Source organism: Phalacrocorax carbo, chromosome 2 (assembly GCF_963921805.1).
Source record: "Phalacrocorax carbo chromosome 2, bPhaCar2.1, whole genome shotgun sequence".
Taxonomy (NCBI): domain Eukaryota; kingdom Metazoa; phylum Chordata; class Aves; order Suliformes; family Phalacrocoracidae; genus Phalacrocorax; species Phalacrocorax carbo.
The window spans coordinates 144,390,078-144,415,684 of NC_087514.1; the positions used below are offsets into that span (position 1 = coordinate 144,390,078).

Here is a 25,607-nt window from a genome sequence, read left to right on the forward strand (position 1 = left end):
AATGCTAAATATAATTTAATACCAACAAAAATACACAATTCTTACAGAAAGCTTAATTTATTAGATTCAAATTTATTTAGAATAAGATAGTCTAAAAATAAAGTATGTATGTAAATACTCTTTACAGTAAAACAGGTTATGCTTAAAACATTTTACTGTCAGACTATACAATAAGGAGTAAGTATTGCATTTTTCTCAACAGAGTTAGCTCATTAGCTGCTGAAGAGTTAGTTACTAGTGGGAATTATTTTGAGTATTCTAGATCCCATATTTTTCTACCATTGCTTTTGCTTTAGAGATATAGGCATTCATGGCGTCCTCCTTTGATAAACCTGCAAAGGAAAGCAGGAGTCATTATCGTTCCTCATTTGTCACCCTATAAACATGACTACATGATATAAATTTAATTGGTGTAACACCTTTTTTCAGGTTCCATGCCTCCCATTTGGCTTTGCCTTTCAAGTCTAGCATTCCTGGACATTCTGCCAAAAAAACCCACATACCTTTGATTATCATGTAGATTAAGCATAACATTTGCTTGATTACATCAAGATATGGGAAGAAACGTGAAGTATATATAGGAATAGGAATACCAATATTAATATCTCCAATAGTAGCCTGTTTGTAGAATCCATATAGTTCTTTCAGTTCTTCATCAGTTGGTCTTGTTTTTAATTTTTTTACATCTTCTGCTGCACCATCAAAGTCAGCCTGATGAAAGAAAAGGAAGTGTTAGCCTTCTTCTCAAGGGGTGTGCTTGAAACATTAAGTGTGGCACACGCAGTAGTTTTATTAGATACTCTCAGTTACTCACTTGGGTTTAATGGTAAGTCTAGGCATTTTTCCATGAAAGAAGCTTAATAAAACCGTAAGTTATTAGATAGGGAAGTAGGTCTACTTAGCTGATAGGGTCTGCACTGCTAAAATAAACCTCTTTCCATCTAAACAGTTGGAACCATTACAGACTGTCTACTGGCAGGATATCTACGGATATATTCATGCAAGCAGCCTATGCAATCAATGTAGTATATATGTCTCTCACAGTCACACTGAGGGTATGAAGGCATTCATTGAACTTTACACCCAGCAGCAATCTCTGAATCCTTTTGGCCCTGACTGCATAGTGTTGACTCAAGCAGCAGAGCTCAAATACCCTCTGAGGGGTACTGCCCACTTCCCCCTCCATTTCCACGTCTCTGCTGACAGTGCGGTAGGTGACCAACAGTTGGCACAGACGTACCTCACGGAGATGAGCTGTGCTACTGCCAGGACCACCTTCAACACCCAACTCTCAAACACAGTGGAGCACAAGAGCAAGGTATAAATTTACTCCTTTCATCATCATGCGTCCCACATTCACATCAACCCAAGGCTGTAGCCATCATTCTCTATATATATTAGGTCTCCGGCTAGACTTTAGTGCAGAATTTGGAGTCCTGTTTCATGCCCAGGACACTTCAGGGAGAGATTTTGTACAGTGACCACAGACCTGCCAGGTCACTGCACTACTATAACACAAAAAAAGATACAGGCACTTTAATATGCTATATGCTGGTTTCAATAGTTATTTTAGATTTTGGGTTGGATCTGCATTTGCAGAAGCACAGTATATCCTGCAAGATGTGCTGTTACACAGTCTTTTAATATGTACAAAACCAGGCTACAACTTTGTGCTAAATGTATTGAACAACGGTTTCAGCATGAGTGCTGTAGCTCTGTTAAAATAACTGAGACCTGGGCATTACCTCAGCAGCCTGTCCTGTGCTTCTTTAGATCACTTTTTCCTTTCTCTAGTTAGAGGGATTTATTTTTTTTTAATAAGAAAACCTAATGCACATTTGTCTCCTTAATTGATGCCTTTTTCCTTGGCAAGCAACTGTGTTGGGTGGACCAGGTGATAGAAATAAGCAACTACCCATGAGAGCTGGGTTCACTATAGCATTCTGTATTTAAACAGAGAGAAAGTACAAGAGAAAGGTTAATTCGGTATTTAAATTTAAGAAGGAAAAATGAAAAATCATTCAATTAGATGCTCATGCTCAAGTATCTTTCTACAAAGAAAGGCCCCTTCATGGAATCACGAAACTACACATTCATTGATGTAAGGACACATCAGCTGGTGGCTGCGTTAAGGCAGCAGTAGCAGGTGAAAGAGGGTAAGGGCAGGTAGGCGAGTACACTGCAGCGTTCTGTGCACTGCACAGAAACCTGGCCACCCCCACCAAATGAGTCCCCCCTGGAAATTTAGTTTGGCTAGTGAGTAAACTTCCCAGATAAAATTTTCTGAGGAATTCCCAATTTTTTGTAAAATTTTAAATTACTACTTGAAACCCACAAAGAGAAAGCACAAGTCTTCTAAGAACAAAAGTGCTCACCACAGGAGGATGTACACCTGTAACACCAGAGTGGAAACAAGAAGCAGCAAGCAGACAGATATATTTAAAAGGGATATTTAAAAAAAAAAAAAAATCATGATGTATGATTAAAAAGGTGTTCTAGCAAAGGAATGCTCCCTGCAAAACAGCAATTAAAAATCAATCTTGAATCATCTTTAAACTGCAGTTATAAATTCACAGAACATTAGATGAGAGGGGCTCGCAATGGTAATCCACACCTCTAGCTCCGTCAGTTTATAGCACCCTTAAAAATGCAATGGAAGGAAAGCTCTTTAGACAAAAATCTTCCAACTCAGCAAGAACCTCAGTGTCTGCATAACTGACAAGGAGAAGTTTCCAGGAGATTCCCACCCAGGCCTCCCAGACTCAAATGCCCAGTAGTGGATGCAGGAGTACAGAGAACGACCAGGGTGTTAAAACAGTCTTTATCCGTTTTAAGTTTGGGAAATGCTGTTGTTATGTGGAGATATTTTGAATATAATGATCCTTCATTCTTTACTTGGTACAATGCTGAGAATTAGCCAGATTCCAAGTGTCGTTTGTCTGCTTGAAGCTCGGAAACTTCATCATTTGCTAAAGTATAACGCAGTAGCTCTGCCAAATTTTAAATTCTAAATCAAATTACTTCCAAATTATATTCTTAAATCTAAAACTTTATAGCCTGAAAATCCTTAACTATGCTTATGCGGTTTGCTCCTGTTTTAATAAAAATAATTCTCAATATCAATAAAATGCAACTATACCATAGAATCATGGAAAAACATGAAGCTTTAAGTCCAACTTTTTGTGTCTGATTTCTCTTAAGAACAACTGAACACTGTGGATTTTTTTTTTTTTTAAACAACCAAATATTTGGGAGCACTACAAGACAAATACAGGATTTTTCTAGAATTCAAACCCAAAACGCCCAGAATGTGTTATGCATAATTTAGATAAACCAAAATCATGTGCTCCAGACTACAAATAAAGGTGACTAAATAATGTTGAAATGACCTTACAGCATTTCTTCTCAGCATTTTTTTTGTTTCCATGTACTCTATTGTTTATTTAAAAGCAAAAAACCAAAAAACCAAAACAAACCCAGCATGCTACCAGGCATTAAACCGATCATTAAAACTATTTTAACTGAAGTAACTGGATTTAGTCAGCTTGGATCTTTTGCTTCTTTGTTCTGGATAAAGAAAATGTTAATATTTTCTTCTACATAATTTAATATCAGAAATATGAAACCTGATTATTTGTTTTCCTGGAAGGCGAGAAAACTGGAGTACAGACTTTCTCACCTCAGCTGAAAGAGTAAATTGTTAAACATTTCATAAAGTGTCTTCTCTCCCAATTCCTCAAAGAGTTGAAGTAACATTTGAAGGGCTTGTTTGGTTCTGTTTTAAACACAAACTAAAATCTTCACTCTGAGTTGCAGCAAAAGTGAGTTTAAAAAAAAAGTGGTCTATATGACAATAAGCTTGACCTTTCAGGCAGAAGTTGCAGTAATACACAATTACTGCACAAATTACATACATACTGTATGAGCAGACCCTGTTCTTTGCATCGGTGTCAAATGCAGCTTTTCTGATGGCTGCAAGCTCTTGGAGTCCACACCACCTTTCTCCCCTCTGTTTGCAGAACTCAAGTGCTCTTGACTAGGGCTCCCAAATACTTTAATGATACCGACAGTAATCGTTGCCTGATGTTCCCCTTAGAAGCCTGACAAAGTACAAATTCCACAGGTTGTACCCTATAAATAGTCACACTGGTATAAGTAAATAAATCTTGGAAAGTCTATGGAGGGTCCCATTTAAAAAGTAGCCGTATTAGCAGCTTAGTGATTTAAATTAAATAATAATAAAAGCAAACATTTCCCAAAAACCACTTCAGGCATCATTAAAGCATCTAGTTGTTACCCACTAACTAAGCATAAGGATTTCCTCTGTTCTTTCCATAACTGTAACTCACCTCTGATCATCTTTTGCTTATTAATGGGAAGGACCCCTAACACAGGAAAGAAACTCAAGAAGGGGACACTACACGTAATAGCAAGCACTTTTCAGGACTGTATGAGGGTTGAGGGTTAGGAAGTATGCAATAGCATGCAGAGAGTCCTCAACCTTCACAGTATGCCATGGCCTTTTTGTAAAGTTATGCTAATATTGAGAGGCGTTTTCTAACTTGTATAGGGTGGCACTTTGTAGTCTGAAAGCAAGGGTGTATTCCCCCGCGCCCCCCCCCCCCCAAAAAAAAAAAAAAAAAAAGTAGGCAACCAAACATTTTGAAATTATCTTAAGGTAATAAGCTCTGTGGAGCAGAGCAGGAGCTGTGCCTTCTGACAGGTCTGAACAACAAATACTTCTGGCAATTTAGCTAAAGAAAATAATTTCAGTTTGATTTAATGTTTGAAATTAGCAATAGTGACAGTAATATTGGTGTAGATTCAGTACTTATTGATAAGAACTTCAGATACATACATTCACGAATGGATGGTTTTGCTGTCTTGCTGGTGGTGAAATATCTCAATGTATAGGTCATGGGAGACAGTTTTAGTATTTGCCACAAAGTGAAAGTCAATTAATTTTTGTTCTTCTAAAACCTTTAAATTGTGGATGTTAAAAGGAAATAGTCAAATATAGAAAAAATTCATGAACGTAATTATACAAGAATAGAAATCTTTATATTTCAGGTCAAATCAGTAAACGCTAAACCTTTAGAAATCTTTTCTCAGCTGGCCAAGTTTTCATGATGCTCACAGTAGCACGATCTGATCCCTAAGGAATCCCTGCTGCAAAACCTTTGTAACCATGGCTGCACTGCCACGGTTGCAATAGCTGCGGCTACAGACAGGTATTTCAGATATTTTAATTTCTTTTTTAAATACTGAATCTGCTGAATAGCGATTAAGTAAAGAACAGTACAAAGAAACTCCCGCTAATGACTCTGTAAGCTTTGGCATTAGAATTTCATTGGACTGTATGAAGTTTACAGCACAAGCTGTAACAGTATTTCTCTTAGGGTCAGTTCTTAGGGTAATGTGAAAACTGGATATTCTTTACATCTACTTGTTCTTGATACCATAGAAGAAAAATCCGTACAAACAAGAAAACTCTTATCTCAAATTTGATTAGAGAACTCGATTCTTCCGTGAGAAATGATAGCTTTGATAGCTTAGGTGCAAACAAAAATATTTTGAATTGTGCATCATTTAATACTTGGCTTATGCTAGATGGTCAAAAGAGAAATATATTTGGCCATAAAAAAAAAAAAACACACCAGTGCTTTAGTTATTAATCACAGTCCACAGTTCATGTGTACTTCTAGTAAGCAACATAATAGAAGACACGTCTACATATGCACTAACAAAAGTTTTTTTAATAGCTGTATAGCATTTATTGTGGAGGTGCACTCAATGAGGGGAAAAAAATCAGCAATGCAACTAACGTCTCACTGAATTAAAAATAGCATCCAAAAGAAACTGGAACTGTGTAACTTTGAGACTCCTAAAAGTGACACTCACGCAGCTGGTATGGGTGTGTAAAAGGGATGTATGTTTGCTTATGAAGATAAATGTGATGGCCCACCATCCTTAACATTTCTTTTACAGGTAAAAATTTTATTAAAATAAATATTTCATTCTTAATCCGAACACCAGTAGCTGTGACATACTTGACTAGACCTATCGCTGACCCCTACTTCACAGATATCTCTTGGTATTATCCATACACATACAAACAAAAGCAGCATTCATGCTCTGTTAACAGTAAGATTATGAAGTGGTATCAATAATAAAACATAACTGAGTTGCCACAATTGATTAAAGTTTAAATCAGTTTTATCTTCAACTTTATAATGTGGCCAATACTGCATGTGAGCCTCTGCCAGCACTGACACACAAGGACTATTCAAGTCAATGAAAATCTTCCACATGCCTTGAATTGTTTCTGATCTCAACTTCAGAATAAGAATGAACTGGTAGTTTTGTTAGACTTGGACAGACAAAAGAGAACTCAAATAAATTAAGGAAGGAAACCATTAAGTTAACAAGCTTCTTATCTTCATAGACTTTTATTATATTTAGACCTATAGGCAAATATCACAAGACACTGTTTTAAGGATATGCATTTGCATATTTTACACAGCAAGAAATATAAAGAAATGAAGTTTAAATACTAAACGCTTCTTTCTTCATCTCCATCTAGCCAATCATTGTGCACAAACTGTTGATTAGGATTTGCTTGCTTATAGAGCATGCTTAGGAGAAGCCTATAAAAATATAATACCCTTTTAATCATGTGCCAATATAATTCCCTTTAACACCTCAAATTAAAAGCATAAGTATATACACAGACATAGACATACATGTACACAGATGCATTAAAGATAAATGCACAAATTATCAGACTATTTTTATATACTCCCTTTTTGCAAAGAAAAAAGCTTGAATTCTTCACTTACAGCAGAATATTTTACCAGTTTGAAAAACTTATAAATCTTTCACAGCCTCCCTGATGAAAAGATTGTATTTCATTTTTTCATCACTCCCATACAGCTTGATTCAGTTCATTTTTATGGATATGGACGGTAGCTGTCAACCAAAGCGACAGTTAATAGAAAAGCTCTATAATGTGTAATGCAGAATGTGGACGATACTGTAATATTTCAGCCACTGATTTTTGAGTGAAATTGTGTACAGCAAAGGCATATCATACTGCACTCAGCTCTTTCTAATAGTGATTTATGGCTCACTGCTTAAACATCACGCTAATGAATGTATTTGCTAGAGTGAATTCAAGGCAGAATAAAACAAACTATAATTTCAGTGACCACAAATTAAACAAAGGCGGTCTTATGTTTGGGATTTGGCAATTCTGACCCACTGAAAAAATAGGATTCCTCCTCTTAGCTGTAAAGCACCACAATGAAACCTCTGTGCCATTCGACATAATTGCAGCTCAGAAGAAAATTGCTAAGCTACTGGCAATACACTCCCTGCATCTAGGTCAGAGCATTATGCTGCTCACTCTGCAAAACACGCACATTACCCAAGCTGAGACAGACATTATAATGAGACCGGGATAAAAGGGTTTGCAAATCCTGAAGTGAAAGGGATAACAGAAAGCCTAATGAAGAAAAACAGCCTAATCCATCAGGGCATGGGCAAGACAAGGGAAGTATGCATAGTTTGCTACAAAGGTAGGAGGCTAAAAGCCAGCAATGAAGATAATTTCCTCAAGAACTATTTAAATCTATAGTTATAGAGTAGAAGGAAGGTCTTTCTAGCCAGAAGGTAGAAAGTAGAAGCTTTCCTACCAAAACACAAGCTCATCAAAATTTACCACTCCAAAGATGCACACACCCTAAAAAAATATGCACAACTCCCTTAAAAATTATTCATGCTTCCCAAATGCCCACATACCACTGCTTCAGCGTTAGAAGATTCCCTCCTCCTTTTATGGCTCCAGGTAACTAGCTAGATCCTAAAACAATAACTATGTACCTACCTTTCAGTGCATAATCCAGTCCTAGCAAACTCAGATGCACATGTGAAGAAAAATAATTCACGCATGCTCTAAACAGGAGAGGCTCCAAAAAATTACCCGACCTATGAGTAGTTCAAAATCAGCAGCGCGTCTCTCGCCCTCCACTTGTGAAAAGTAACGTGTTATTTAACGCACAAAGGCTTAGGCAAATTTCCCGTGCTGCAAGGTAACCTCGTTTTTGCAATAATAATCCTTATGCTGAAGAAATACCGCTGTCCCTGACATGGCATTTCACAGATAGACAGCGCGTCCCTCCCTCTCCTCTCCCTGCGCCCCTGTCTCACCAGATGCAGAACTGCTTACCTGGAGGGTCATGATGCTGCGAGGACGCCCAGGGAAAGGCCTCGCTCCCTCCCCGGCGGGGACGCGGCGCCTCTGCCTCTTGGCCCCCGCGGCGGGGACGCGGGGACGGGGCCGGGCTCCGCGGGGGGCGCTGGGCTGGGTGCGAGCGGCCGCAGCCCGCCCGCCGCCGGCCGCCACGCCGGCACAGGACACGGCGGCTCGCTCCCGCTGCGCCGCCCGGGGCCTGCGGGGACGGCTGGCGGCTGAGCGCCGGGGGAGGGGCGGTGGCGAGGGCACTAAGCCCACACTAGGTTCCTCAGAAAGCCTGAGCTCGTTTCCATATCCCTGAGGATTAGGCCACCAGCCTGAGAGCAGAGATACAGCGAGATTTCCAAGCCGTTTCTTTGAAAAAGGAATTTCTTGAGTGATTTGAGCCGCAACCAGCCCCGTTCCTGCTACTGTTCCCGCTGCCGCAGCCCCTGCCTGTGCCCGTGCCCCGCCCGGGGCCTCGCAGCCTCTGGAAAACACGCGGGTCATCCCGGCCATACCACGCACAAGCAGTTACACACGCAAAATACCTTGAGAATGCTGGTTTTTTTCTCTTTGCTCTACTAAATATAGAATTAAAAAAAAAATATTAATTTACAACTAGCCTACAACTGTAACCGTTAAAGGGAAAAAATCATCCCTGCTTATCTATCAATGAATAAATTATTTATATTGACGCCTCTATACATTTATATTCATCATTCCTTGAGCTTTTCCTTGAGGCCATTCATTGAGGTTTAATCACATTACGATATGCTTCAGCATTTTTAAATCCACTAAATTCCATAAACCCAGGTAAAGAAAGCCTTTCCCCTCAGCTTAAGTCCAGGTTAAGACAGGACTCAATCTCAGTAAATCAAAGATTTTAAAAAACATTTGAACACAACTCCATCAACCCTTGTCTCCAGCACCGTGGCGTGACGATGCTCGGCTCCCAGGTGCGGGAGGCTGCGTGCGAGCACGCCGCGCACCAACGCGAATATAGAAACTGAACGGGTTTGTTTTAATGGCTCGTGACAGACTGTGGGGAACACCGAACGTAACCAGCTCTTACCCGTCATCTTATTGTGAGTTACAGACTACGATGCACGCACACAACGCATCGCATATTAAACGGCAGTGAGAGATACCCCTGTTGACGTGGCCATGGCTTCATCACAGCACGCGCGACAAAGCAGACCCGCTCTCGCCCATAACGCGCCTGTGGCAGCGCTGAGCGTGAGGAACGGCCGAGCGCAGCCCCCCAGCACTGGCGGGGGTCCCCGCTGCCTCCCCTGGGGCGGCACCGCTCCGCGCCGCCGCGGGGCGCTGGCACGGCGGCCGCGCGGCTCCTCGGGGAGCCCTGCCCGCCCCACGCCCACCGCCCCAGCCGGCCGAGGAGCCCCTCCCGCCCCCCTCCCTGCCCCTCCTCCGGGCGGGCGCAGGCGGGGGCGGCGGGCAGAGAGGCGGGCCGGGGGGCGGAGCGGGGCCGCGCCGGGGCGCTGCGGCCTGCGCACGGGGAGCGGGGCGGCTGGCGGAGGCCGCGGCGGAGGTAGGGCTCGCCTGAAGGCGGCGAGGGCCCGGGCCCTGCTGCGGCCGGGCGGGGTGGGGAAGGCCGGGCCGCTCCCGCGGCGCTGCGGGCTCGGCCTGGCCGGCGGGCGGCGATCCTGAGGCGGCGGCGGGGCCGCGCGGGGCCCCCGCCTCAGCCGCCCGCGGGTTTGCAGCACGTTCCGCTGGAGCCGCGTTTCCACCCGCGTTCCCGCGTCGCGGGGCAGGAGCCGGCCGAGGGCGCGGGGCTGCGGCGGCGCTTCCCCGCGCCTCCCTTCCGCCGGAAGCGAGCGGGTCCTGGCCGCCGGGCGGCGTGGGGGAGCCGAGGGCCTTTTTTTTGGCCTCGTTGCTTTTATTTCCTGTTCCTGCATGCTTGTGTTCCTCAGTGGTGCCCACCCAGTCTTTCAGCTGTGAAATGTCCCGTGTTTTGCTACTTTCTCGTGTACAGGTCCGTTGCTGACTTTGCTTGACGCCCCCTTTAAAAGGTCGTCAGAGCATCCCTAACAGAAAGATTTTAACTACGATAACCCAGAGGTCTTTTTAAAAAATTATTTCTTTTAAACCTATCGTAAGCTTTCATTCCCAGCTCAGTCGCATGTAAGATTTCTAGTGGTCATTTCTACTCTTTAGTCATTTCTACTTTTTGCTTGTTGCTACTGTGATGATACGCAACAGGGATCAGATAACTGCATGGATGATAGCTCCATAAAGGAGGAAGAAAACAAGCCGGCAGATCTTCCATCTTGCACCCCTGCTGCAGCCATTCTGGGTGCTTGAGAGCAGAGGGGAATGGCAGCCCTGCGCTCCCCAGTTCCCTGTGTCGAGGCACAGCTGGGCTGGATGGCCCATCACCTGGGTGGCCTGCAGGGCATTTCACAGGTTCTTCTGACAGTGCTGAGGAGGACACAGTGCTTTGTTGTATTCTGAAATATTTAATTCAGTTTTACTGTTCCCTGAAAACTACCTCTGTGGTTTTGACTCTCGTTGGGGGTAAGAGCTTCACAGTTCGCATTGCATTGATACAGCTCTGTCCGAGGCATTTCCCCTACTGGCTTCTGGAGGAGGGTTTAACTGAGGGAAAATGCCTCCAGACATGTTGCTTTATGTCAGTACATACTGTTGGGAGAATTTCAGTGAAGATGGGGTTTGGCTTAGTTTTTTGTATCCAGGTAGCTTACTACCAGTACACAGAGAACTGATACGACTAGCAACATGGTAACCTGTGAATACCTAAAGGCTGTCCCTCAGGAGATGTACATAAATGTTATCCATGTGTGTACTTGGGTGGGAAACCTAGAAGAGAGTCACATCATATTTCTCCTGGTTTGAAACCTGAGCTGCTCTTATTCTGTAAGCTTGGCTGTGCAACAAGGATGATACTACTAGTTTAGCAAGGAGATGGTGAATAGTAAACCCAAGCAGGGTTATGGGGACTCTGCTGGGGTACCAGGGGCTGTAATCAGGCCTGCCTTCATGTCTTCACTGTTACTCTGGACTAGATCAATCAGAGCTAGAACAGTTACACTTTCTCCGCTCCCATTTAATTTCTCATTGCTAAAGGCATGGTCTAGGTGACACAAGACCCCTTCTGAACTTTCTGGAGGCACCAAAAGCATAAATTAATAGAGTCTGCAAATTCTATCATACCTTCTAAATGCAGACACACAGAGACATGGATTATAGAATGAAAAGGGAAATTAAAGTTTAAAAAATTCTAAATAAATTCAGGAACTTGGAGCTTGTTTAATGTTGTGATTCTGATTTTATTCACATCAAGCTGTGCAATAGTAAAAATTGAGTGGTCCTTCGCCTTGTGGCTCTGGGGGTTTTTTTTGTGTTGTTTTTTTATTCAGAAGGGTCTCTTGCCACTGCTTTGCCGTCCAGTCTGCTGGGCTTCTTTATCTAAAAAAAAAAAGAAAAAAAGGCAGCACAGCACTCGCCTTGTGGAAGATGTGTGAAGGGTAAGCACTGAGCTAATGTGAGGAGGGTGACAGTTGCCAGTATCACTTCGAGGTGCGATGTTTCTCTTCTACATTCCCAAGAGAAGCTCTGGTAATGATGTACACAGCAAACAGTACAGCATTTGAACTAATGTTTACCTCCTTCTTCCCTTCACAGTGGCAAAACACAAAAGAACCTCAGGATGTCTGTAATTCAGCAAGGGACAGCAACACTTCGTAAAGCAAAGAAAGTCACTGTAAAAACATGTCTAGATAACCCCTTTGTTTTTCAGTGGAAAACCATAGATGGAGAAGATATGCATTTTATACTGCAGACCTTAGAAGAAAGGATTAAACATATTGGACTTAAAAAGATTGAGACTCCAAGAAATAAAAAACGTTCCCCTACAAAAAAACAAATGGAAAGAAAGCGTGATGCTAGCACCAACGAACTCCCTAAAGAAGAGGAAACAGAAGGCCATCGACAAAAAACAGGGTGGACTGACATAAGTATCAGAAGACAGCTTGCTATTGGAGTTAATGAAGTTACAAAAGCATTGGAAAAAAATGAACTACTTCTCTTGCTGGTGTGCAAGTCTGCAAAACCTGCCATGATCACATCGCATCTTATTCAGCTGAGCGCAAGTCGAGCCACACCAGCAGGCCAGGTTCCCCGCCTCAGTGAAACCGTTGCACCACTGCTTGGCTTAACATCTGTTTTAGCACTGGGCTTTAAAAAGCAGTCTGATAAATTTACCCAAGCAATAGAAGCTATAATTCCAAAGGTACCAGCTTTGGAAGTGCCGTGGTTTCAGTACAGAACTGAAGAATCTGTGGCTTATGCGCATACAGATTCTTCAGAAAACCAGGAACCTGAGCAGCTTGCAGAGGTGATGGGGGACGAGCTCTCAAGCCAGAAGCGGAAGCGTACGGAAAGCAATTGGCTCGATCTTTCCAATGTAATTTTGCAGCCTTTGAAAATCAAGAAACTTGTTCCAAATCCAAACAAGATAAAGAAACCACTTCGCAAAAAGAAAAAAGCTTTTTCAGCATGACTGATTCTTCATATTAAAATTATCTTTTTTTTTAATGCAGTATGGAGTACGGCTTTAACTGCACTACTTTGTTAGGCTTTACAGTGTAAAGCACTTGAATACAAGGTGAACGTTATGTTGCACTCAGTTGCGGTACTTTCTGCTGTAATAAAGAATACTGCTCAAACTTGTGTGTGAGCCTTTACCTGGGGGTAAATATTTCATCTGCACCTGGAGATCAGGGTTAGAACGAGGAATGAATAGGCTGAAGTAATTTAAGACATAATAAGCACATCTTTGGACTAAATGCAAAGCATTAAACAAACTTTGTATTTTTATACAGATGAACATGCTTCAAGCAAAATGGATTTGAGTTAAGTATAATTATTCAAACAAATCAATACCAAAAGTGAAAGTTTATTTAAACAAAGGTCCGAGCCAGTATAACTCTTTTAAAGCTGGTTCAATGCTTGCTTCAGGTAAACAGCTGTAACACCACAGGCAGACTTCCCTTTTGAACTTTCATAGTTGGCTCTGCTGAGGAAGAAACTTGTTTTGGTCAGGAGTGTATGCAGACTTAGGTTCCATCTAATACCTGGTGTCTGATATGCTGAAGGAAAAACTTCATTTTCAAACACAGAACAAAACCAAATTACTACTGCTGCTGCATTTTGAAAAAAGACTTCTGTATGCAAACCGTTGACACACACATCCCATGAGAAAATGTAACCTAACCTGAACTCAATTAGATTTCTAAACAGAGTCTAAAATTATTTCCCAGGAAGTTGAGATAAGCCACATACTGTTACATGCAAAGTAGATCACAGCTACAACCACTACAAGACTGAAAACATACCACATCATAACTTCTGTGTTTCCTTTAGTTTTACTGGGGACTACAGACACTTTCGTAATAGACAGTTGTGTTGTAGGAAGGAAAGGGAATGGAATAGAATCATTTAGGTTGGAAAAGACCTTTAAGATCATCGAGTCCAACCGTAAACCTAACACTGCCAAGTCTACCACTAAACCGTGTCCCTAAGCACCGCATCCAAACATCTTTTAAATACCTCCAGGGATGGTGACTCAACCGCTTCCCAGGGCAGCCTGTTCCAATCCCAACAACCCTTTCAGTGAAATAATATCTCCTAATACCCAATCTAAACCTCCCCTCGTGCAACTGGAGGCCGTTTCCTCTCATCCTATCACTAGTTACCTTGGGAGAAACGACTGACCCCCGCCTCACTACAACCTCCTTTCAGGTAGCTGTAGAGGGCGACAGGGTCTCCCCTCAGCCTCCTCCAGACTAAAAAACCCCAGGTCCTTCAGCCGCTCCTCATAACACTTGTTCTCCAGACCCTTCACCAGCTTCGTTGCCCTTCTCTGGACACGCTCCAGCAACGCCTGGAACTGAACCCAGTATTTGAGGTGCAGCCTCACCAGTGTTGAGTACGGGGGGACGATCACCTCCCTGCTCCTGCTGGTCACACTAGTTCTGATGCAAACAGTGCTGCAATTCAGACAACCAAAATCAACAGCCTAGGAATTTACTTGGTGCTCCATATTTTAAGCAAAAGTCAGTACAGTACTGTAGAAGAAAGCGTACAATACCTTAACTGAGATACACTGTTGTTCCTTAAAGATGGAATTTACATGTTGCAGTTTTCAGAGATTTGCTAATCCAGACACATAGTGCCATCAACTAGCTAATCTGTGGTTTGGATTTATTTAGAAATTACTTCAGTTCAAGATACCAACTACGAAGGGTACAAAGTAGCAGTGATTCTGTAGTCATGACACTCCCCGAAGTTTAAACAAAACAAAGACATTTAATGCTAAAATCTTTCCTTTCCCTGGCTGAGGGCAGTAGGGAGGGAGATAGAAGTCTTTTTCTCGCTTTGTAGTCCTTCATACATGTAAAAAGCTTTGGCTTTTTGGATGCATAAAATTGTGAAGGCATGCTAGAACTAGTGTTTTTAATTCTCACGCTGGGTAATTGTAACATTTAAATCTTTAAACAGAGCATGAGGATTAGCTTTGGTAAAGAACATCAGCACAGCAATCATCTTTCAAGCACTTTGCTGCCTGCCCAGGCCCATAGCTCTCTCCAGGGATTTGTGTCCCCTCCACAGATAGAACGTTACTCCAGGAAATAAATTATCAAAGGCATTCCAGAAGACTGGTGGGAAGGGTGGTGAAGTGAGCCTTAAGTTTGCCAACCTTTGTGAAACCATCTACTAGGTTTTGAGGAGTCTTACCTGGTAGCTGTTCAGAGCAAGCCTAATGTGCAGACAGGTTCCGCTTTGGAAAGAGCAGAAGAGCCTCTCCTGCTGAGCTGTTGACAGTGGCACCCACACTGAAAATATCATTTGGCTAAATACCTGCTTAGGAAGCGAGAGTGAGTTGCCACAATTTCCACTTCCTGAGCAACTGTCCTATTGCATGGGTGCAGGCTGGGACACCTTCAAGATTCACATCCTCTTGATGCTATAACACTTCAGCAAAGCACTTGAGGTGAAGAACATGGCTAGCCAAGAGGTTTGAGCACTCAATAGGGACAGAAGAGATCATTCTGGATTACACAGCTGTTTGGTAACACACACAGGTTCATGAACAGGACTCTCTAGGCACCACCCCAACACTTAGGCTCAGATGCCCACTTTCCTCACACTCTCTGGCCCTGGAAGTTTTCTCTCTCAGCGACAGCACTGCATAGCTTCTGCCAGAGCATGACTCTGCCCTCCTTCCCCTCAGTTAACGTGCAGCATGAGTCAGAAAGGAAGACAGAGAAGTTTACCCCTGGATTCAGAAGTAAACGTCACTGTTTTCCCAGAAGACAGCACAAGAGTGGCCACGCTCCTTCCTTCATGTGCTCTTACCCCAAGATTAGGGCAGAAAGCCTGGCTGTGAGAAACCCAGGTTCAAGTCTGTCTTCTACCTGGACATATTTGGTCCATCGTGGCCTCAGTGCTTTTCTAAACAATAGTACTGGCGAGGATTTGTTTTCTGATTTCAGAGAAGAAAGGAGAAAAAAAAACGTCTGCCTACCATTCTTCCACTTGCATTTTTTTTAGGGGACGGAAGGCAGAGAACATGAGCATATCATTCACCTAGCATTCAAGGCCACCTGTCTGGATTAAGGAGAGCTGGGCCGTGATCATTTCTTAGCAAGGAAGTACCTTGTCCTGGAGGGCAGAGCTATGCCCTGCTGTCCCACCTCACACTAGGCAGCAGCTGAGCGAGGATTGCTGAGCCTCTGCCTTTAGAGCTGAAGCAGAATGCACCGAGCCCCTTGGTGAAGCTCCTCCTCGTCCCAGTGTGCTCCACTGCGAACGCGCAGCTGGGAAGGCACCTTCCTACCTTTTGGGATTTAAAAATTAAGTTGAGATTAAATCCTTCTTGTTACCTCAGATATCACAACCATCGATTACATTTTCAGGCACTTAATTCCGCTCAGGCCTCGCCCAGGGAGTCAAAGCTCCCTCTGCACCATCTCCTATGACTGGTACTAGCAGACAGGTATCAGAGTGGCCAAAGTTGTAAAGCCCAACTGCACCATTAGATGTCTAAAAGGTCACCTTTGAAACCCTTTTAAATTCACGAGGTCCAGAGCTGGTGCACACCCAGGGGTCAGACAAACCATGTTCAATCCCTTCCTTTGTTTGAAGGAGATGGAATGCTTTAATCACAGAGCTATAACACAATAAGGGAGTATTTATCACTGTCTCTAGGGTAGAATCCTCTCACCACAATTCAACAAGAAAAAGAAACCAAACCACAAACCATTCACACATTGGAAAAGGAGTGGGAAGAAAGAAAAACCGCGCTGCTATAAGGTGGTGGGTAGGGCTAGCAGTTATGAAGAACAGACAAATTTATCTTTGTCTAAATTGATGTTTTCAGGTACAGAATGCAACTTTCAGCAAAATCTGCTGTCAGAATTACAGGCATGTTTAAAAGGAAAGTTTAGACATTTGCATTTCATGAGATATTCAAGTCACATTCAAAAGATGCTCACAGCACAGAGGCTTCACTACCACAATTTGGCACTTTCAGCTAGAACAGTTTCTTACTGCAGATTTTCTTGGTGCTCACGTTACTGCAGCATCCGTGAGCTGAAAGAACTGCTATCATATCTAGCTATGACACTACGCTGGAATGCATATAAAGTGCTTCAGAAGCCGCTCTGGTTGCCGAGCATTTGTGAGGGAATTAAAACAGCTCCCCCAACAACAAATATCAGCCCTCCTACAATTCAGGAAGCGCAATACAGAGACTTCCAAGGACTGAGGGTAGAGCATTTCTCTTCTGCTCACCAGCCACATATATAGCAAAACTTCTTGTTCCAAAGTCAGGATAAAAACACTACCAGGAACAATTTATGAATACCTATTTACACAAGATACTTTTCATTAGAATTACAGACTTCATAGGAAATCAAAGTAGACAAAGGAATATGTGCAATTTCGCAGAAGCGTTGAAAACATTCAAACTATAAACATCCTGATAGCACTACTAAAATTCTTAGTTTTACACACAGGCTGATGTTATTCTACTGAGGAAAAACTAAGGTTTTGTGCCACAACTGTAAATTAAGTACAGTAATGTATTATCATTCCGGCAACATAGGTAACACCTGCACTGAACAGTGCGATACTGTTAAATCAATCCACTGATCTATTGAAGATCAAAGTACAAATCTGTATTTTTATTGATTTGGCAGCGTTGCTTATGGAGAAACAAATGCACTAGTTAAACCAGTACATTGTCATACTGCTCCAGTTACAAAAACATCCAGGACTTTCATAGAGCTACAAACGCATCGTACTTCATGATTTTCCTCAAAATGATGATATCCATGTGAAGTAAATAAGCAAAGATACTCAAGTTTGTATCCTTCATTCTGTTACACTGACAAACATACACCACCACTTAATAAATAGAAATGCAGCAGTTCATCCACATAATAGCAAATATTTTTGTACCCTAATCCACCACTGAAGTTCAGTTTGTACAAAACAGTCTTTTCTACAGAGTGGAAAAAAATACCTTCTTCTCATCAAGGTGCAAGCTAAGCTTTGAAACTTAAATGAATGTGCTTTTATTCTTTTCATGGACAATAAGAGGGTTTCATGGACCTTCTGATCTATCTGAAAATGCATAAATTTGGTCACATATGGATGTCTTCGTTGTTCAGGTTTAATGGACTATTTCAGTATCACTGACATTGTGCTTTTACTCCTCTTGAACAATACCGTTCCAAGAGTTATGGAGATCAAATTAACTCAAACGATGACCTTAGAGTTCTAGAAACGTAGAGAGTCCTCATTGTAATACAAGACCAACCTAAAGGAAGAAGAAAAAGATAGTATTTTAGTTCAAGTGTGGCAATAAATCTAAACATCATTAGTTTTCTGCACCTCAATTATGGATCTTAAATATGACCAATTTAAAAAGTTACTTAAAAACTTCCACCATTTTGGCCAGCGTAGATTAATGTCCCATTATACCTAACAGAATTCAGAAGCTCTTTTGTCCTCCCTTACCTTTTCAGATTCCATGCCAGGACACCTCCAGTTGTACAAATAATACTGCAAATTTCCATCTCCAATCCCAAACTTGAGTTTTTCCAGGAATGTTTTGTTTTCCATTAAGTCTAGTGCATTGAACACATCAAATCCTTTCTGGCAATAGCAAAACATGTTTTAAATTTTACTTTTTATAGTTTCAAATGACACACAAATGATACTTTACACAGTGGCATAAAATATCCAAGAGACTAGGCTAATTAAGTGGGAAAAAAAAAAGACAAGGGAATAAACCTTGCCTTTTAATTAGGTACACACACAAAGAAATTTTCCCAATAAAAAGTGAAGTATAAGGCACAACTTTGCTTGAAGATTATCTCCAAAAGTGTAGGAATGTTAAAGCTACTTTCAGGGGTTAAGGTCTGAAGAGTGCCTAAAACATTATCCATTATTTTATGCTTATAGATATGCATTTTTTACACAGTCTCATTTTACACATGGCCTATTCCAGCTAAAGCTACATAAAACCAGTTCATGGTGGTTTTCAGTCATTTATCATTGTTAATGGTAAACATTATATTTTTGTGATTTTGGTCCTTTTCTGAAATGCCATTGTCTTTAGAACTCCAATCTTTCGCATTACTCTCCCTCCCCTACCAACTCCTCTTTCCATCAGCCTCCCAAATTCACCACTCAAAGAGCCATTTTGCTCTCAGAACAGCCACATAGCCAAATTAGTCTCATGGTTTTGCGTGGCAACACAAACATACTCAAATCCTAACTCACTGTGAACTCTTAACAAGCAACATAAAACCAAGGTCAGTTAAGCCATCATAGTGACAATCATCATCTATGAATAGCTGAATTTGCTTGGGGGTCTGGATATAAAAGTCCATTGATTTGCAACTAACTGCAAGGGAGTCTGACCTAATATCCTGGAGTCTTAACAGCACAAAGGCAGTGCACCAGCAGGACTTTCTATATTCTAAGATAAAAATAAGTTATGCAACAATAATGCTCAGTTACTTAAACACAAGAAGATGGTGAGGAACATTCTTTACTCAGTATAAAAACTAGATGTATTTTTTTTTTTCTTTCAAACAAGCACCCCATATTAGGAAAAAAGGGGGTTGAAGAAAAAGAGCATTTTAAGCTCTCCATCAGTTTAGGACTATTTAAAAGAAAGCCACACAGCACAGACAGGAAGTTTAGTAAGGTTGCTCACTACCTTATACAAAGATCATTCTGTGTGCAGATGAAGCTATGCTCAGTTAAATGTGCTGTGAAAAACACACAGAAACAAGACAAATGAGGTGGCAAGGATTTGACACTTGGCATCTAAAGAAGTAAATTCGGAAATATTCCAGGTTAGTAATAGATAGTAACAGAAATCTCAGAAGGCAGGAAGTGGGGCAGAATAGAGACACACTGCAGGTACAGACACACTAATGAAGCTCTGCAATTAAGCACCCAAAATTCAAATAAATGATCAAGTCTACAGATGGAGTTTTAATGCAGTACCTAAACGTTAGCAGATTAGGTTCAGGTTAATATCTCCTGAGAGGCAGCTGCTCTACAGATCATTGGAGCAGACTCAGAAGTTAACTTCTTCCCTGTTTATAAGCTCTCTCCTGTTTAGATCTAGAAACCTAGTGTCAGCTTCAACAAGAAAATATGCAGGGTTTTGGGGGGAATTATCCTGCTGTAAAATCCCACTCTCTCCATGCAGAATGCATGGAACCTAAGTGCATAACTCCAAATCTGGGGTTTTGCTTTGGAGGTTGTCCTGGTTTTTGGTTGGGATAGAGTAAATTTTCTTCACTGTAGCTGGTATAATGCTGTGTTTTGGATTTGGTATGAGAGTAGTGCTGATGGTGGATTGATGTTTTAGTTGTTGAGTAGCGGTTAAGTGTCCCTAGAGTAGTGCCTATACTAGTCAGGGATTTTCTAGCTTCCCATGCTCTGCCAGGGGCACAGAAGCTGGGACGGGAGGGGGCACAAGCAGGACAGCTGATCCAAACTGACCAATGGGATATTCCATAGCATATGACGTCATGCTCAGTATATAAAGGTGGGGGAAGAAGGAAGGGGGGGACATTCAGAGTGATGGCATTTGTCTTCCCAAGTAACCGTTACGTGTGATGGAGCCCTGCTTTCCTGGAGATGGCTGAACACCTGCCTGCCCATGGGAAGGAGTGAATGGATTCCTTGTTTTGCTTTGCTTGTGTGCATGGCTTTTGCTATTCCTTTTCATTATATTATTATTGTTGTTATTATCATTATTACTATGACTGTTTTGCTTTACCTAATAAGCTGTCTTTATCTCAACCCACAAGTTTTCTCACTTTTCCCTTCTGACTCTTTCCCCCATCCCATCCCCCATTCTTTCCCCCATGGGAGTGAGCGAGTGGCTGTTTGGGGCTAAACCATGACAGAGGTCAGGCATTTTGTCTTATAATTGCCAAGATTTTACTAAACTTAGTTCTAAGCTAATTTTATACAGTGTAATATGAAGATAAAAATAAACATTAAACTGACATGCAAACCCTGAAAGTAACTTGATGAGTTGAATTTGTACCTCAAAATGCATCCTTTGGGAGTAAAAGTACAGAAATGACTAGTGGGTTGTCTCACCTGAGAGACAAACACCCACCCAGCCTTTCGCTCGCTCCTCTCCCTTGGGATGGGGAGAAAATAGAAGTAAGGCAAGATGACATGTGAATCAAAATAACAACAGTTTAACAGAGACAGCAAAAGCTGCATGCACAAGCAAAGCAAAAAGAGGAGTTCAGTAACTACTTCCCATCAGCAGGCAGATGTCAAACCACTTCCTGGAAAGCAAGGTCTCGGCATGCATAATGGTTGTTTGGGAAGATAAATGCCGTAACCAGGAGCATCCTCGCCTTCCTCCTCCTTTCCTTCAGCCTTTATTGTGGAGCACAACATCATATGGTATGGGATATCCCTTCGGTCAGTTGGGGTCAGCTGTCCCTGCTGTGTCCCCTTCCAACTTCTTGCCCACCCTCAGCCTACTTGCTGGGGCTGAAAGAAATAAATTCTTGAGCCTGTGCAAGCACTTTTTAGCAATAGCCAAAACACCGGTGTGTTACCAGCCCTGTTTTAGTCATATATACAAAGCAGAGCACCATACGGGCTGCTAGGAAGAAAGTTAACTCCATCCCAGCCAGACCCAGTACATTTGTAAACAAAAAGCTGTGAATGGGAATGCATTTACAATTTCTCTTCCCTGGCTTCAGCTCTCCTCACCTACAGTCCAAGTGCCAGATCTGCAAATGTAATTAAGCATCTAATGATGCAGACAGGCCCAGCATATACTCTGGTAATCCACAGGTGTCTAAATCCCAGTATTCTAACTATATGGTGATCCATTTAAAATAAAAGAATCACACATCACATTCAGAAAGAAGTGTAGACACGGGAAGGTGCAAAGCCTTGCGGATAGACCATGTAATTGATTCCTTACCAGTTCCATCCGTGGCCTAGTGAATGGTGAGCCACTCAGCTCCCTATGCCACACTCCAAACGGAGACCAACCTTTATTCCTTTTTCCATGTTGACTTTTAAGAATAAATAGTACTAGTATTTTTAGCCATTTCTGAAAATCATACTAGCCACCCTTCCTATCTTCCTATATCTTAATACTTTTCAGAGTCTGTCTCTGAACTTCCTTTGGTATTATTCTAGAGCCCAAATAATGGGGTTCTGTATTTCCCATGACTCTCCAGGAGTTTTCCTTGCCAAATAGTTATTCAACTCAATACTGCTTTGAGGTCAATAAGCCTCAGCAAGCAGTTCATGTCACAGATATCAGCTTAGCTGCAGCACTACACAAACATGGCTGAGACAGACAAGTTGAAGACTATGCGGCTGCTTTCTTTGCAGCTTGAGGTCTGAACAGATACAGCCTTACAGACCATCACTGGCTTCATACAGGATCAACACAGAAATCCCCATGCCATGTGCAGCGCAGATTGCTCTGAACATGGTCAGCTAGAGCACTGCTAGCATTTGCTTGCATTGAGTGCTCATCTCGTAGGGGAAATACCACAAGCAGTGTGGCAGCAGCACTCAGCTAGCAGGGGCAAGCTTCAAGCCCGAGGAGCAGGAAACATGACTGTGCTCTGGAGCATGTTGGGAATAATTGCTAGAATACATAATGTGGACTGGATGAAGCCTGTGCCCTGCCATGTATGGCCAGGGCTAAACGGGTCTCTGAGAATTCATTCAGAGTGCTGGGATGTGCATCACCTGCACAGCTCCATATTGTCATTGCTGTTTGCACTGCACTTCCATGAAACCCTGATAATGAAGGGCTGAGTGTTAGTCTTCCATCAGACAGCACTAAACTCTTAGAGTTCTTATGTTTAAAAACTTCATTTATAGTATCTTCCCTTCCATTCAACTAAACCAACTATCAGTATTATTCCATGCACGAAGGTGTTCTTAAAAGCTACATGACATCATCTACAGAGCTTTACAGGCAGCAGTTAGTAACAATATGAAATGAGGAAGCTTCCACAAATAAAGTTTTACATTTTGTAGAAACAAAAAATAGTTTAGACAAAAAAAATATATTATTTAATAGAACTTAGTAACTCATCTCTGGGGGAAACTATTTTAGTGATACTTTCCATTCTTCTGGTACTTAGCGAAAATAGTCATCAGCATGCTCTTGGATGTTTACACACTTCAAGCTATTACAAACACTTGAGCTTCATGCACTTGTCATTCCCTAGCATTGCTCAAAGTAAAAAGGAAAAACAAGCATAATGTTTTGTATTTTAATATATATATAGTATATGTCTCATCAACTGCAGTCTGTGCTGTAGACAGTAAAAGAAAACAGAATGCAATGGCATGGATAAATTGCTGCCATTCTTGCTTTGCCACCACTCCTAAGAATATTTTTGTGAAAGAAGCAGAAAAAAACCCCTCAATACTTACCAATTTAGCTATAATGAGTGCATCATTCATTAAGTCCAAGAGAGGGGTCTCTGTATGAATATTGTAAAAGGAATAGGCAGCTTTGAGGCTTTTATGAACAGGATGGTGCATCACTGTTGAAGGTAATGTGTAGAAACTCAGGAAGTCTGTTAAAATACCATTTGAGCCCTACAGGAAAAAACAAAGTCAATTAATAAGAAGTAACCACTCAGTTATTGGTTAGTCTAACATGGCAGTTCTACAGAAAGTAATACATGCAGCACAGTTTTACACGCTGTTAAGTATTATGGTAGAACAGGTAATCTTGGCTAAGATTTGAAGAAATTGAATTATTGCCAAGAATGTATCTATACATCAATAAGAAACTGAAGGCTGAAAGGTCACTTCAGAAAAGGAAACAAACATTTAGGTTTTTCTAGTCTATTACACCAATAACATTTTGACAACCAATTGTCAAAGCACTTCCCTTTGTTTCCCAGACTTAGCCTGCTATAAACCAAGCTAACAAAGCACACTTCCAAAAAAAGTATAGAAAATGTTTTCCAGTTGAATTTATTTTTAAAAGAATGTTTTAAAAATCTGATGAAGTTCACATTGAGGAATAATTTTCTCAACTTTCTAAAAACAGAAAAAATATACTGTGCTGGTATACAGAGTGTATTTAAATCAGCTCTAGTGATTATTAATCAACAAGCACAATCCATTTGCTAGACAACAGTGCTAAATCACATTGAAATTCTAATAGGACCAGTAGTCATCAAAAAAGGTACTTATACAGAAATGTAAAGTACCCTACATAAACTTTCTTAATGTTTCACACACCTAATGAAGTTTAACCCTCTTCAAGGATGTAGATTAGTAGGAAATGGGAAATAATTATTACACGGGTTGTGACTGACATGCTGAGCACAAAAGAACGACCCAGATTTTCACTCCTATTCAGATTGGGTCTCCTGATATCTCCAAGAAGATAAGGCAAAGGAGACACACAAATGCTTGTTCTTGCTTGCTTGCTTTATTTTTGAATGACTGGTGCCCGCTATTTTGAGCTCAGTGAAGGACCTCACATGGATCCTTAAACTGATAGTACTTCTACAGTAAAAAATAAGAGAGTTGAACACATTGCATGCAAAAAAGCTATTGTCTTACAGCAGGTACAGATTCTGTAGTAGAGATAAACTAACAACAAACAACAGAAAAGTTATTAAGTCACTCACTAAAATCAGTAAGGACCATGAAAATATTAATTCAGGAATTTGTATTTTGAGGTTTTAGCTCTGCATGTTACAAAGATTACTTAAAAATCTGACACTAACTTCTCCAGATCACACAGGTCTTAAAAAGATTTTAGGCACTAACAAACCTACATTTTGTATAGTAAAAAACTAGTTCAAGAGACAATGTAAAACAAGCAATGAAGACCGTGCTGTTCAGTTAAAATGGCACTGTCAGTGGCACAGTCATGATGATCCTGGTGCTTGTGGACTCTTCTGTAGGCTTCAATTCACCAACAAAGCCAAAAACCAACCCAGGGAGAAGGGAGGGGAGAAGGAGAGGAGGTGGAGAAAGGAGGGACAATTAATTAAATTAGACCATGGAAGAGTCCGTCGAGCACAAGACCCACTACAGAGTAAGCAGAAAGCTAAGCTTGGACAATGACAACCAATGAGCAGGACCTCTCATCTCCAGCAGCAGTAAGTTTCTAAATTCAGCTGAGACTCTTGCACAGTGTAGGAACACTGAGCTTCACAACCTGCAGCTTCTGTGAGGAGCTGGTTAGTTTAAGGGTGTTAGTGCTGATCACTTTCAAACAACCTTATCACTTTAAACAAAGTAATACACTATATAGATACGATACCTACAACTCATTTAGCATGGACTCAAAGGGAAGAGCATATCTTTCTCCACGAGCTTTACCACAGCTATTCCAACCATGTCTTGGAGATTTCTAGTCCAAATGCTAATCTATTCCTGCACTGCTTATTTTGCAAGAGCGTTGTGACCAACAGGTTGGAGGGTGGGGGTGCTAGGGTGGGGAGAGAAGAGTAAGTGGTAGGAACAGATGATGCTTTCCATCTTGTTAGTGGACAAAGATTATAATTTTCAAGATAATTGAACTAGCTGACAGAAGCTCACAACAGCGCCAAGGGACGTTAACTTTTACTTCTCTATTTTACATATACTTGTGCATAAATATGTATATATACACATACACACACACACACATATATAAATAGATACACATATATATCACACAGAATCACAGAACGGTAGGAGTTGGAAGGGACCTCTGGAGATTATCTTGTCTAACCCTCCTGCTTGAGCAGGGACACCTAGAGCAGGGGGCACATATATATAC

General features: G+C 41.5%; 3 protein-coding genes across 5 annotated transcripts in view; 1 reads left to right on the top strand and 2 right to left on the bottom strand.

Moving 5' to 3' along the window:
• Positions 1-52: 52 nt before the first annotated feature.
• On the bottom strand, positions 53-9,742 carry ACBD7 (acyl-CoA binding domain containing 7). The gene is made up of 4 exons (XM_009507554.2): positions 8,228-9,742; positions 594-711; positions 420-482; positions 53-332 (listed from the first exon to the last, which is right to left on the bottom strand). The coding sequence occupies exons 1-4, from the start codon at positions 8,750-8,752 to the stop codon at positions 259-261; spliced, it is 780 nt and encodes a 259-aa protein (XP_009505849.2). The 5' UTR covers positions 8,753-9,742; the 3' UTR covers positions 53-258.
• RPP38 (ribonuclease P/MRP subunit p38) lies at positions 9,680-12,942 on the top strand. 2 transcript variants are annotated; one of them, XM_064444691.1, is made up of 2 exons: positions 9,680-9,785; positions 11,900-12,942. In XM_064444691.1, the coding sequence occupies exon 2, from the start codon at positions 11,925-11,927 to the stop codon at positions 12,774-12,776; it is 852 nt and encodes a 283-aa protein (XP_064300761.1). In that variant the 5' UTR covers positions 9,680-9,785; positions 11,900-11,924; the 3' UTR covers positions 12,777-12,942. The 2 variants fall into 2 exon arrangements, with proteins under 2 accessions (XP_064300761.1, XP_064300760.1); XM_064444690.1 differs by lacking the exon at positions 9,680-9,785 and adding an exon at positions 9,825-10,229.
• Positions 12,943-17,442: 4,500 nt separating this feature from the next.
• Positions 17,443-25,607, bottom strand: part of NMT2 (N-myristoyltransferase 2) — a 38,850-nt gene continuing 30,685 nt past the window's right edge. The window contains exons 10-12 of one of the 2 annotated variants that reach the window (XM_064444688.1): positions 23,249-23,416; positions 18,302-18,439; positions 17,443-18,101 (exon numbers count right to left, since the gene is read on the bottom strand). In XM_064444688.1, coding sequence (XP_064300758.1) covers positions 18,081-18,101; positions 18,302-18,439; positions 23,249-23,416 — 327 coding nt within the window. In that variant the 3' untranslated portion in view covers positions 17,443-18,080. Of the gene's footprint in view, positions 18,102-18,301; positions 18,440-20,712; positions 21,209-23,248; positions 23,417-25,607 lie in introns of those variants that run through there. The other variant, XM_064444689.1, reaches the window with a different exon arrangement.

Coding starts and splice junctions, on each gene's coding strand:
- ACBD7 (XM_009507554.2), bottom strand. CDS start 8,752: ATGGCCGGGATGACCCGCGTGTTTTCCAGAGGCTGCGAGGCCCCGGGC. Junction 712..8,227: donor GCAGCATCATGACCCTCCAG/GTAAGCAGTTCT, acceptor TTCTTTCATCAG/GCTGACTTTGATGGTGCAGC. Junction 333..419: donor GGCATGGAACCTGAAAAAAG/GTGTTACACCAA, acceptor TTTCCTTTGCAG/GTTTATCAAAGGAGGACGCC.
- RPP38 (XM_064444691.1), top strand. CDS start 11,925: ATGTCTGTAATTCAGCAAGGGACAGCAACACTTCGTAAAGCAAAGAAA.